The sequence below is a fragment of the Lithobates pipiens genome, unplaced genomic scaffold, assembly GCF_037356315.1.
Source record: "Lithobates pipiens isolate NorthernLeopardFrog02 unplaced genomic scaffold, aLitPip1_a1.2 Scaffold_1, whole genome shotgun sequence".
NCBI lineage: Eukaryota > Metazoa > Chordata > Amphibia > Anura > Ranidae > Lithobates > Lithobates pipiens.
Genome location: NW_027507685.1, coordinates 214,022,086 through 214,036,460, shown reverse-complemented (window position 1 = coordinate 214,036,460; position 14,375 = coordinate 214,022,086). Strand labels below are relative to the sequence as shown.

Here is a 14,375-nt window from a genome sequence, read left to right as displayed (position 1 = left end):
TAGAGATTCCAAGCACAGAATATCATCTTTTTAAATAGAATTACATTTTGGAAGCAGAAAGAAGTAATATTTCAGGCAAAAATATTCAAATGTATTAATATTTTTTGGGATACATAGCTTATATACTTTACATATCAGCTGCACAAATTGCTTTTCATAGGGGCAAATGAAAAGGGAGCGAGCAGGCAGACTTCCTCTTTATTAAAAAAAAAGTCTATCTAAAATAATTCTGAATTATGGCAACCTACAGAGAACAATGCAAAACAAGTGTTGTCCATTTTTAACCACTTGCCGACCATCCTCCATACATATACTGTGGCAGGTCGGCTCTATTGCGTGAAACGATGTACCTGTACGTCATTTTGTGCAATAGCCACTGGCCACAATCCCTTTCACATGTTGTGCAGTCCTTCAGTCTTGGGCTTTGCCATGGTGGCGGAAGGCCAGGGCCCAGTCACAAGTGCGACCTTTGCAACCCTAGTTTGGCCAGTGGTGTCAGTGTGGACTGGGAATGCTGTCAGTCAGTAGGGCAGTGGATGTGGTCAGTAGGGTAGGGGACATGGTCAGTAGGGCAGTGGACGTGTTCAGTAGGGCAGTGAATGTGGTCAGTAGGGCAGTGGACGTGGTCAGTAGGGCAGTGGACGTGGTCAGTCGACGTGGACATGGTAGGGCAGTGGACATGGTCAGTAGGACAGTGGGTGTGGTCAGTAGGGAAGTGGATGTGGTCAGTAGATCAGTGGACGTGGTCAGTAGGGCAGTGGATGTGGTCAGTAGTGCAGTGGATGTGGTCAGTAGGGAGGTGGACGGGGTCAGTAGGGAAGTGGTCAGTAGGGTAGTGAACGTGGTCAGTAGAGCAGTGAATGTGGTCAGTAGAGCATTGGACATGGTAGGGCAGTGGACATGGTCAGTAGGGAAGTGGAGGTGGTCAGTAGGGAAGTGGATGGGGTCAGTAGGGCGTGGACTGGGTCAATAGGTCGGTTGACGGGGTCAGTAGGGTGGTGGACGGGGTCAGTAGGATGGTGGACGTGGTCAGTAGGGTGGTGGATGAGGTCAGTAGGGTGGTGGACATGGTCAGTAGGGCGATGGACAGGGTCAGTAGGGCGGTGGACGTAGTCAGTAGGGAGGTGGACGGGGTCAGTAGGGAAGTGGATGTGGTCAGTAGGGTGGTGGACGAGGTCAGTAGGGCAGTGGATGTGGTCAGTAGGGGAGTGGACAGGGTCAGTAGGGCAGTGGACGGGGTCAATAGGGTGGTGGACAGGGTCAGTAGGCACTGGACAGTGTCAGTAGGGAAGTGGACGTGGTCAGTAAGGCAGAGAATGGGGTCAGTCTTTTTTTACCATTTTATTTTATAATTGTATCTTTTGTCATTTTTTTTTATATTGTTTTTGATGGGGGGAGGCAGTGGAGGGCAGTGTGAAGGGACAACATGATGGGAGGGTGGTAGTATGGGAGGGAGCAGAATGACAGTCAGCAGCACACCTGGAACACTATACTCGCTGGGCAGTGCATTCTTTTACTCTCTGCTGTGACAGAGAGCTTGTGGCTTACCAGGAGCGGCCTCGGGCAGGCAGATTTTCTCCTACCATTCCGGCGGCAGGAAAAGCCTTGAGACAGGAAGCGGGAGCCAGGGTCGGGGGGAGAGTTTGGGAGGCTGAGCTGGCAATCTTGTGTACGGATGACTGCTTGCCTCTTGGCTGGATAGGAGGGCCGGCGGGGTGGCATATAGGAGAATCGATCCTGCTGGATCCTCCCAGCTCTGCCCCCGACTCCGGCTCATACAAGTATAGACAAAACTGACAGGGGAGCCGCACGTGCCCCTCGCAGTCTGGGGCCTAGTCATGATCGCGACTCTTGCACCCTCTATGGCTACGCCCCCGGCAGGTAGCAATCAAAACACCTATGTGCATCCCTGACAGTTAAGCCCTATACACACTATCAGATTTTCTGCTGATTTTTGTCTTCAGATTTACCAAAACCAGCAAGGGCCTGCCTAAATGCATAGACATTGAAACTCCTCATATTATATGATTTTGGTAAATCTGAAGGAAAAAATCAGCAGAAAATCTGATGTGTGTATGGGGCTTTAGCATTGCAAAATGACAATTTACAGAATGCAATTCAGTTTAGTTGTTGCCCTTGAATTTCTTTTACGTTTTACAGATATGAACTCCGTTTGAGAAATATAATCAATGAACTCAGGATCTGAAGATCAACAGTGACATTGCACCACAACACTGAGGACTTTTGAAGTTTCTTTTGTCCAAGCAAGTTTTACTTTTTAAATTGTCAGTTCATACAACCTATCCAATATTTTTTTACTTTCTTTAAATGAAAACACTACTCTGCTGCCCTCTGCTGTCTAATAGAGTTTAATGCATTTTGTGTCCAAAATTGGCAGACTAAACTAAAGCCGAACAGGGTAATCTAGCGAGGAATAACACTAAACTCATAAATAGGGGGCAGATTGCCAACTCCACTGGTTGATGGGGTGAGGTCAATCATATCTGGGTGGGCTGTTGGCTTGAAAATAAAGTTTTGCAGGAAAGTGGTAAAGAATAGGAAGAGTTCCATGCGGGCCAGACCTTCCCCCAGGCAGATCCGTTTACCTGTAAGAAAAAATATGAAAACATATATTTAAAAAAATATATATTATTATTGTCCATTAAATACACACTTTACTGCTGCAATGTATCATGTGTGGTGATAATATAGATTAGTAACTACACAATAATTACTAACAATTTTCTGAAAACTGTACTTTTCAACAAAGACATAAATTAATTGTTTTTAAGAAGAATATTGGGAAGAAGTCTGGTAAACCAAAAAAATATAGGAGTTGATTTACTATAGCTGGAGGGTGTAAAATCAGGCTCACTTCTGCATAGAAACCAATCAGATTCTAACGTCAGCTTGTTCAATTAAGTTTTGGCAATACAACCTGGAAGCTGAAAAAAATTAAAAAAAGATTTGTCAGTAGGGACATTTTAAAACTGAATTATGATTTATTTTTATTTTCTTTGCATAGTCCAGCTTGGACCAATGTAAGTATATATATTCCATACCTGACCGATCCCTGTGGAAGGGTGCCATTCAGAGGACCGCTCTCTGTTACTATTAAGGCTTGCTGAGCAAACAATGAAGCTGTTCACTCAGTTTACCTCAATCTAAGTTATTTGGAATTCATTTTAACCAGAATTCAGAGTCCACATCTATGGGCGTCCGCAGAACTTTTTTCAAGGGGGGGCATAATTTTAGGGTCACCCATGCGCCGCCCCTTTTCGACAATGTCATTATCAGATTATCATGGTCAGAGACTGCAGACTTAGTACAATCCCTAGGATAAAGTAATGGATAATGGCCAACAGGCCCTCTTACCAGACCCAGCGAAACAACACCAGTGATCCCTCCGGCTGGAAGATCGCTCACGCGCCATGGGGGCGACTCTGGTCAGTAGTGTAGCATGTATGTACTCTGGCAGTGACTTAGACTTTCTCTCTCTGGTGGTGCTGGGCAGCATGGCTCTCTCTGGTGGTGCTGGACAGCATGGCTCTCTCTGGTGGCATGGGGCAGTGTAGTTCTCTCTCTGGTGGCGCTGGGCAGCGTGGCTCTCTCTCTCTGACTTCTGCCCAGCACAATCCTTGTTCTTTTTCCTGTAGCACCCTTTTCCCTCAGCTTTTTTCCCAGGCTACCAATCTTTGGGACTACATGTCCTATGATTCTCTCCTTTCCTAGTCTCTTTTGATTGGCCCTCAGTTATGGCCAATAGGGAAGGAACAGAGTGGGTAGGAACAGTTATGGCCAATAGGGAAGGAACAGAGCGGGCAGGAAGCTGGGCGAGGAACCTGGTGAGAGCCGTTGCCTCTTCTCCCTGACAGGAGAAAGGAGGTGGTGACTGGGGTAAACCTGATAGCACCTCTGCCGAGTTCTCTGCTGGACTGAGCACGGAAAAGAGCCCGCAGTCACGCTACACTGATAGGGGGGCTTGGCAGAACCTTGATGGCGTCACCCCACTGGCGGGTTGCACATAGGTGTGGGCTGCCCGCACCCCGATAGGGATGGAACTGTGTTGAATTTAAGATCTCATCCCTGATTCCAGGGGGGGCACTTGACCCCCCTTGCCCCTACCTGCGGACGCCCATGTCCACATCACAGGGTCACTGGAGATGTTTTTTTCCAAAGTATATGTCATTACCTTTCTCTGTTCCATAATTACATTCAAAGGTTCAGCCCAGGTATAAATCTGATTGGTGGTCAGGAAGAACTGACATTTTGGGAAGAGGAGAGGAGAATGGAGAGAGCTTAGAAAACCCTCTCCTGCATCACAGATTACCAGATGATGGAGAAAAGGGGGCAGAGGAGGACTAGTTTACTACTTAGTGTCCCACTAAAGGGTTTTTTGGGGCATTGGATCTTAGAATCTTCTATTATGTTTCCTGAAATTTTAATTGATCAGAATAGGTATTTAGAGCCAAATAAATACCCGTGGAGAACGGCATGAACGCATCATTAGCCTTGAAACAATGACTCCGTTCCACAATTACATTCAAAGGTTCAGCCCAGGTTTAAATCTGATTGGTGGTCAGGAAAAACTGACATTTGGGGAAAAAACACTGTATGGTCTTGGCCACTGTGCTGCAGCTCAGTTTCAGGGTCTTGGCAATCTTCTTATAGCCGTGGCCCTAGGCCATCTTTATGTAGAGCAACAATTCTTTTTTTCAGATCCTCAGAGAGTTCTTTGCCATGAGGTGCCATGTTAACTAATCACTTGACCACTGGGCACTTAAACCCCCTTAATAACCAGACCAATTTTCAGCTTTCTGTGCTCTCACATTTTGAATGACAATTACTCAGTCATGCAACACTGTACCTATTTGAAAAATGTGTCCTTTTTTTCACACAAATAGAGCTTTCTTTTGGTGGTATTTAATCACCGCTGGGTGAACTTTGAAAAATGAATTTTTCTTAGTTTCTGTTATAAAATTTTGCAAATTAGTCATTTTCTTCATATATTTTGGCCATAATTTATACCACTACATATCTTTGCTAAAAATAACCCAAATCGGTGTATATTATTTGGTCTTTGTGAAAGTTATAGAGTCTACAAGCTATGGTGCCAATCTCTGAAAATTGATCACACCTGAAGTACTGATGGCCTATCTCATTTCTTGAGACCCTAACAAGCCAGGAAAGTACAAATACAAATTACCCCTTTGTGGAAAGTAGACATTCCAAGGTATTTAGTAAGAGGCATGGCGAGTTTTTTGAAGTTGTAATCTTTTCCCATAATTCTTTGCAAAATCAAGATTTTCTTTTCTTCTTTTTTTTTTTTCACAAAATTGTATATTAGCAGGTTATTTCTCACACACAGCATATGCATATGACCAAAATTACACCCCAAATCACATTCTACTACTGCTCCTGAGTATGGCGATACCACATGTGTGAGACTTTTACACAGCATGGACACATACAGAGGCCCAACATGCAGGGAGCACCATCAGGCGTTCTTGGAGCATAAACTACACATATAATTTCTTGACAACCTCTTACATTTTGAAGGCCCTGGAGAACCAGCACAATGGAAACACCCCAAAAATTACCCTATTTTGGAAAGAAAACAACCCAATGTATAATCTATGAGGCATATCGAGTCTTTTGAACATATAATTTTTTTCTAAAAGTTTTTGGAATATGTGTAAAGAAAATGAAAACGCATTTTTTTTTACACAACTTTGTCAATTTACACAATGTTTCTAACACATAACATGTACATACCAAAAATTACACCCCAAAATGGATTCTCCTACTCCTCCTGAGTACGGTGATACCACATGTGTGAGACTTTTCCACAGCGTGGCCACATACAGAGGACCAACATGCAGGGAGCACCATCGGGTGTTTTAGGGACATAAGTTTCAAATCTAATTTGACTACCTATTACACTTTTGTGAGGCACTGTAGTGCCATGGATGAGCATGAATGGGGGTGGCTGAGCATGAATGAGTATGGCCGGGTACGGCTGAGTATGGATGGGTACGGCGGAGTATTGCGGGGTATAGATGGTATGGCTGGGTATGACTGAGCAAGATTGAGTATGGCTGGGTTTGGCTGAATATGGCTGGGTACGACTGAGCAAGATTGAGTATGGCTGGGTATGGCTGAAGAAGGCTGGGTACGGCTGCGTATAGCAGCGTACGGCTGGGCATGGATGGGTATGACTGAGTACGATTGAGTATGGCTGGGTATGGCTGAGTATGGCTGGGTATGGCTGAGTACGATTGAGTATGGCTAAGTATGGCTGAGTACGGCTGGGTCCGACTGGGTCCAGTAGGGTCTGGCTGGGTACGGATGAGTATGGCTGGATACGGTTGAGTATGGCCGGGTATGGCTAATTATGGATGGGAGTGAATGGAATGGCTGAGCATGGATGGATGAATGGATTAGTATTGCTGAGGATGGATGGATGGATGAGTATGCTGAGTATGGATGAGGATGGATGGATGAGCATGCTGGGTATGGATGGGTGAGCATTGATGGATGGATGAGTATGCTGAGTATGGATGGGTATGCAGAGTATGTATGGATGGGTATGCAGAGAATGGATGGGTATGGATGGTTATGGAGAGTATGCAGAGTATGGATGGGTATGCAGAGTATGGATGGGTATGCAGAATATGTATGGGTATGCAGAGTTTGCAGAGTATGGATGGGTATGCAGAGTATGCAGAGTATGGATGGGTATGCAGAGTATGGATAAGTATGCAGAGTATGGATGGATGCGTAATGGGAGTATGGATGGATGAGTATGCAGAGTATGTATGGATGGGTATGCAGAGTATGGGTGGGTGTGCAGAGTATGGATGGGTATGGATGGTTATGCAGAGTATGGATGGGTATGGATGGTTATGCAGAGTATGGATGGGTATGGATGGTTATGCAAAGTATGCAGAGTATGGATGGGTATGCAGAGTATGAATGGGAATGCAGAGTATGGATGGGTATGCAGAGTTTGGAAGGGTGACCATGGATGGATGGATTGATGGAACTGTCACTGAGCAGCGCTGTGGGCACTACACATGCAGCCCACAACGCTGCTGCCACTGATCTCTCCCCTTACAATGGACGGAGAGGGGAGGGAGGAACCGGAAGTCACGCCGGTTTGTTTACATGTGATAGCTCCGTCATTTGATGGAGTGATCACGTGGTAAACGGCCGCGATCAGCGGCCGTTCACCGTGATCCGTGATGTGCCGGGTCACAGAAGTTCTCGGGGTGCCTGCTCCACGGGGCGTGCGACAGCGGAATTCTGGGAGGACGTCACTGTACGCCCTCCCAGAGTTAAGCAACCACCCTGTAGCCGTCATTCGGCTATGGGCCGGTTGCAAGTGGTTAAACTTCCAGTGACCAGTATGAGAGAGTGAGAGCAATAACACTAAATTTAACACACCTGCTCCCCATTCATACCTGAGACCTTGTAACACTAAAGAGTCACATGACACCGGGCAGGGAAAATGGCTAATTGGGCCCAATTTGGTCATTTTCACTTAGGGGTTTACTCACTTTTGTTGCCAGCGGTTTAGACATTAATGGCTGTGTGTTTAGTTATTTTTGAGGAGACAGCAAATTTACACTGTTATACAAGCTGTGCACTCATTACATTTTAGCAAAGTGTAATTTCTTCAGTATTGTCACATGAAAGGATAGAATACAATATTTACAAAAATGTGAAGGGTGTCCTTACTTTTGTGAGATACTATATATATATATATATATATATATATTAGACTCACTGTATGTGTATATATATATATATATATATATATATATATATATATATATATATATATATCAAATACACTGCCACCAACTGAATAACCTGCCTGCTTAATCTAAATCAAGCTTTCTCTCTGTCCACACCAACAACACTACCTACGGCCGCCGTGTAGGCAGCCTTATATAGTGTGGGGCGTGGACATAGTCCCCCCGAGCCATGATCGGCCAAAGGCAGGGTGCAATTATGGCTCTCTTAGCAGAGGGCGCTGGGATTGGCCAAAGTATGCAGGTCAGGTGCATGCTTTGGCCAATCATCATACAGCAATGCACTGCAATCTCGCATTATGTCAGAGGAATAGCAGAAACTGAACTTGCGAGTATCGGAGCTTCCCTGTGTGCCTGCGTGGCAGAGTAGTGCTACAGCGCATACGGGTGTGTGATACAGCGGGCCGGTGCACATGGGTGCACAATGCGGCGCATTGGCACGTGCACGCCATAGTGCGCACAATGTAAGATCCCCCTGGTGGGCCTATAAAAGGCAATTCAGCCCCTTGCTTAATTGCTGGCTTGTTTTTTAAGCTCTGTGTACCTGTGACCTGCCTGTTGTGACCCGGATTGACCCTGACATCCTCTGAATCTCCCCAGCACTTGACCCTCAGCTTGCTTTAAGGACTTCTCTATTTGCCTGATCTCTGTGTTTGACCCTCGGCTTGCTTAAACTGTTGCCGCTATCATATGACTGCGGAGTGGTGCGGCTGTTCTGGGCCGCCGTCATATGACGGCAGCTGATTTACACAGGGCATGTGCATGATCGCGGGGGCGCAGCCCTGTACTGTCGGTGGCGGCATGTCCCCGAGACACAGCGTGTCAGCGACAGGGGTGAACAGCCATTGGGCATGACTGTTCACCATGTGATCGGCCACGATTATGTCTCGGCCAATCACAAATGGATATTCACCTCTTTAGACCACGTATGCGCGTGATCGGGAGCATGCAGCGCGACCATGTTGGTTGCAGCGTGTTCCCAGGAACACTGCTCGTCCCCAACAAGGGTAAACAGCCAATGGCTGGCGGCTGTTTACCATGTGATTGGCTGTGATCCATTCACAGTTGATCACTAAATGTAAACAAAGACTGGTTACTAGCTCTTCTCTCCTCACACATCGTTTCCATTGTAAAGAGAGAAGAGCCAGGAGCAGTGAGTTACCGATCTATGTGTGTACTGTAGTTTACTGCACCAACACAAAAAAGAGAAACTGTCACATCGCCCCCCCATTACAGCCGTCACCCAACAGTCACATCAGTCACCACATCAGTGCTTAGAAAAGTGCACCTGTCACCCATCAGTGCCCACAAACTGCAACTGTAACTGATCAGTGCCCACAAAGTGCACCTGTCACCCATCAGTGCCCACAAAGTGCACCTGTCATCGTCAGAGACTGCTGTCAGCGGTGCACCTGTCACCCATCAGTGACCATCGCCAGTGACCATCATCAGTGACCCATCCGTGACCCTCATCTGTCACCCATCAGTCCCATAAAGTGCACTAGTCACCATCGGAGACTGCCATCAGTGACTGTCACCTGTCACCCACCAGTGACCGTCACCCGTCACCTGTCACCCACCAGTGACCGTCACCTGTCACCCACCAGTGACCGTCACACGTCACCTGTCACCCACCAGTGACCGTCATGCGTCACCTGCCACCCATCAGTGACCATCACCTGTCACCCATCAGTGACCAGCATTTGTCACCTGCCACACAGCCCATCAGAAAAAATGGGCAAAAGATTCTATACAAGTGAGGAGGCATTCCAGATCCTCTCCATGACTTATGAGAGCAGCAGGGAGTTCTCATCAGATTCAAATGCCAATTCCGATTGTGAATCAAATTCAACATTTGAACCGATCGATAGTAGTGGATTGGCAAATGAATCAGAGGAAGAATGGATCCTTCATAAAAGAGCACAGCGCTCTGGAAACCAGGCAGCCACCAGCAATATACCCCAGGATCAAATTCCCAGGCCCAGTACCAGCGCTGCTGCCAGCGATAGACCCCAAAACCAGAGGCCCAGTTGTACACCTTCACAAATTACTTGATCTTTGAACGCTTGGTAATTCTCTTTTTGCCCATAGTGGCAGTCACCTTACAAGGATAGCGATCAATGACAGCAACCAGGGTGTGGCTGTACTGATGGTCAGAGGTGCCATCATCAATGTTCTTTACAATGGCAACTTTGCGGCCTGCATAGCGTCCTGTAAGACAAGGACAACTTTCCCTGGTTTCATGAACTTGCCCATCTTCATTTCAACTCAATGGCCGCTAAGTTAGTTAGTTAAAGAGACAGCACTTGGAACCTTAAAAGTTGCACGAATGACCATCACATTCTGCATGTATGAAGATACAAGGATATGGACTCATTTATGAATGACACATGTTTATTTATGTATTTATTCATTCTTTATTTCACATAATTTGACATAATCAGTTTTTTAAATTGTTTATTGCAACATTGGTTTATTTGCTTATTGCAAATGTATTTATCACGAGTACACAAGTGGGGATTTGCTTTTATGTGCATCCCTGACAATTAGCATTACAAAATGGCAATTTACAGAATGCAATTCAGTTCATTTAGTTGTTGCCCTTGAATTTCTTTTACATTTTACAGATATGAACTCCATTTGAGAAATATAATTAATGAACTCAGGATCTGAAGATCAACAATGACATTGCACCACAACACTGAGGACTTTTGAAGTTTCTTTTGTCCAAGCAATCTTTACTTTTTAAATTGTCAGTTCATACAACTTATCCAATATTTTTTAACTTTCTTTAAATGAAAACACTACTCTGCTGCTCTCTGCTGGCTAATAGAGATTAATGCATTTTGTGTCCGAAATTGGAAGACTAAACTAAAGCCGAACAGGGTAATCTAGCGAGGAATAACTCTAAACTCATAAATAGGGGGCAGATTGCCAACTCCACTGGTTGATGGGGTGAGGTCAATCATATCTGGGTGGGTTGTTGGCTTGAAAATAAGGTTTTGCAGGAAAGTGGTAAAGAATAGGAAGAGTTCCATGCGGGCCAGACCTTCCCCCAGGCAGATCCTTTTACCTGTAAGAAAAAATTTCAAAATATATATTTAAAAAAATATATATTATTATTGTCCATTAAATACACACTTTATGCTGCAATGTATCATGTGTAGTGATAATATAGATTAGTAACTACACAATAATTACTAATAATTTTATGAAAACTGTACTTTTCTACAAAGACATAAATTAATTGTTTTTAAGAAGAATATTAGGAAGAAGTCTGGTAAACCAAAAAAATTGAAAGTTGATTTACTATAGCTGGAGGGTGTAAAATCAGGCTCACTTCTGCATAGAAACCAATCAGATTCCAACCTCAGCTTGTTCAATTAGGTTTTGGCAATACAACCTGGAAGCTGATTGTGAGCCTGATTTTGCACTTTCCAGATTTAGTAAATAACCCCCATAGTATCTAATGGAAGAGTTGCCTTTCCCTACTCTATCCAAAAAAAAAAAAAAGATTTGTAAATAGTGACATTTTAAAGCTGAATTATGATTTATTTATTTTTTTCATAGTCCAGCTTGGACCAATGTAAGTATGTATATTCCATACCTGACCGATCCCTGTGGAAGGGTGCCATTCAGAGGACCGCTCTCTGTTACTATTAAGGCTTACTGAGCAAACAATGAAGCTGTGCTAAAATCAGGGAGTTCACTCAGTTTACCTCAATCTAAGTTATTTGGAATTCATTTTAACCAGAATGCAGGGTCCACCTCACAGGGTAACTGGAGATGTTTTTTTCCAAAGTATATGCAATGTCATTACCTTTCTCCGTTCCACAATTACATTCAAAGGTTCAACCTAGGTATAAATCTGATTGGTGGTCAGGAAAAACTGACATTTGGGGAAGAGGAGAGGGGGAATGGAGAGAGCTTAGAAAACCCCTTTATGCACCACAAATCACCAGGTGATGGAGAAAAGGGGGCTGAGGAGGACTAGTTTATTACAGCAATGTCCCACTAAAGGGTTTTTTGGGGCATGGTATCTTAGAATCTTCCATTATGTTTCCTGTAATTTAAATTGATCAGAATAGGTATTTAGAGTGAAATAAATACCTGTGGAGAACGGCATGAACGCATCGTTAGCCTTGAAACGATGACTCTCATCCAAGAAGTTGTCGGGGTTGAAGGTGTGAGGCTCTTTGAATTTCTCAGGATCAGAGTGAACAGAGGTGAGCACCGGGATGACTTCTGTGCCCTGCAGAGGATATAGTAGAAAGACTTTTTAAAAAGAGCTGGATGCATTCTTAAATTCATATTAAAGTCTTGTTTTTTTCTTGTTTAAAAATAGCAAACATGTTATACTTACCTGCTCTGTGCAGTGGTTTTGCACAGAGCAGCCCAGATCCTCCTCCTCTCGGATCCCTTGCGCCACTCCTGGCCCCTCCCTCCCTTACAGCAAGCACCCGAGCCGAGCCGCAGCTCTGTGTGTCCATTCAGACAAGAAGCTGTGGCATGGCCCAGCCCCGTCTTTCTCCTCATTGGCTCACTGACTTTGATTGACAGCAGCGGGAGCCAATGGTGGCTGCTGCTGTCTCAGCTAATGAGGAGGGGCTGCCAAGGAGTCCCTGGACAGCTGAGGCTCTTGTGCAAGATTGTTGGATTGCGATGGGTATCAGGAAAATATTTGGGGGGCTGAGGGGAGCTGCTACACACAGAAGGTTATTCGTCTTAATACAAAGAGTGCATTAACCACTTCAGCCCCGGAAGGATTTACCCTCTTAATGACCAGGTAATTTTTTGCGATACGGCATTGCATCACTTTAATTGACAATTGCACGGTCATGCGACGTTGTACCCAAACAAAATTGAGGGAATAGAGCTTTCTTTTGGTGGTATTTGAGCAGTTTTTGTTTTTTTTGCGCTTGCAGCAAAGTCCTGAGCCTCTTTAGACCTAATGGTGACCTCCAGAGTTAGGGAGAGCTGACATCATTCAGTGTAGAGTGGGTTACAAGGCATGGTGGGTGTAATGCAAGATGAACAGGTGGGTGCCAAAACTTTTTGAGTGCAAAGTGATTTTTTGTTTGGTGAACAGAACTGGGGGAGAGAGGGTTGGGGGTTAGGCAGGGGACAAGTCCTGGGGAAAAAAGTGTGGGAACTCCCACCCAAGATCCACTCCCCCACCAAAAAAAATAAAAAATACGCTCATATGCATATGTATATATATACTTGTCAAACTAACAGAATAATCACCACAATGGGTGATTTCCCTCGCAGGGAATTTCTAACACAAATACACCTGTTCCAAATTATTATGTAAATTCTATGTTACACAGCCCATTAAAAAATTGGTGGGGCTAAAGGTATTGTTTGAAAAATATATAGTAATTTTGGCAATATCTCCATCTTCACTATATTTATTCTTCCAAACAAAGAGTATGTTGTTTTATCATATTTTTGTAATAATTTAATTACTTTCCGGATTGTCATCGTATAATTCAGTTCTTGTCGTTATTTCAATTTTTTTGTGATATATACTCCCAAATATTTGATCGCTTCTTGCTTCCATTTGCATGTAAAAACTTTTTGTAGAAGTGTCTGTATTTTTTCTTTTAACGTAACATTCATCATCTCCGATTTCTCATAATTTACTTTAAAGTTACTTAACTCCCCATATTGCTTAAATTCTTTTATTAAATTAGGAATTGTTATAATAGGGCTAGTTATGTATATTAACCACTTCAGGACCGCCGTATTGCCATTGTACGTCAGCACAATGGCACAGGCAGGCACAATCACGTACATCTACGTGATTGCCTTCCAGCGGGTGGGGGGTCCGATCGGACCCCCTCCCGCTGTTTATGGCGGTCCGATTCGGTCCAGGAGCGCTCCGTGATGAGGGGATGGCCGTTGGTTTTCGGCCACCCCCTCTGGATCGCTCCTGGCCAATGAGAAGCTTCCTCCCCTGTGTATTGTTTACACAGGAAGGAGGAAGTGATGTCATTCTCCTCGGGGCGGTCTTTTTGACCGGACTACGAGGAGAAGACTAAAAGTAAGTGTGCACCAACACTACACTGACATGTAGGTACACACAGGCACACAAACCCCCCCCGATCCCCCCCCCGATCGCCCCCCGATCCCCCCCCGCCCCCCAGTCACAGTGTCACTGATTGCATTGATCATTTCTTTACTGATCAATGCATTCAGTGTCAGTTGTGACAGTAAAAACTGTCAGGACAGTTAGTGTTAGGTCCAGGGTAGCCCCCTATCACCCCCCAATAAAGATTTAACCCCCTGATTGCCCCTAGAGTTAACCCTTTCACCCCCTTTTGCCAGTGTCACTAAGCGATCATTTTTCTGATCGCTGCATGTGTCGCTAGGTAGCTAGTTATTTTTTTAGGTTCACCGCCAGGTTTTTATATCCCTAGGTACCCCGATATACTACCCAATAATGTTTTTAACCCCCTGATTGCCGCTAGTTAACCCTTTCACCCCCTTTTGCCAGTGTCACTAAGCGATAGTTTTTCTGATCGCTGCATTAGTGTCGCTACAGTCGCTAGGTAG

The 14,375-nt window shown here is 44.7% G+C and overlaps 1 protein-coding gene across 3 annotated transcripts in view; it reads right to left on the bottom strand.

Annotated features, from left to right (window-relative positions):
• Positions 1–2,405: 2,405 nt before the first annotated feature.
• The window catches only part of LOC143982919 (cytochrome P450 2F3-like), a 51,507-nt gene continuing 39,537 nt past the window's right edge, over positions 2,406–14,375 (bottom strand). For 2 of the 3 annotated variants that reach the window (XM_077482065.1, XM_077482073.1), the window contains exons 9-10: positions 11,928–12,069; positions 10,211–10,890 (exon numbers count right to left, since the gene is read on the bottom strand). In XM_077482065.1, coding sequence (XP_077338191.1) covers positions 10,709–10,890; positions 11,928–12,069 — 324 coding nt within the window. In that variant the 3' untranslated portion in view covers positions 10,211–10,708. Of the gene's footprint in view, positions 2,607–10,210; positions 10,891–11,927; positions 12,070–14,375 lie in introns of those variants that run through there. The other variant, XM_077482081.1, reaches the window with a different exon arrangement.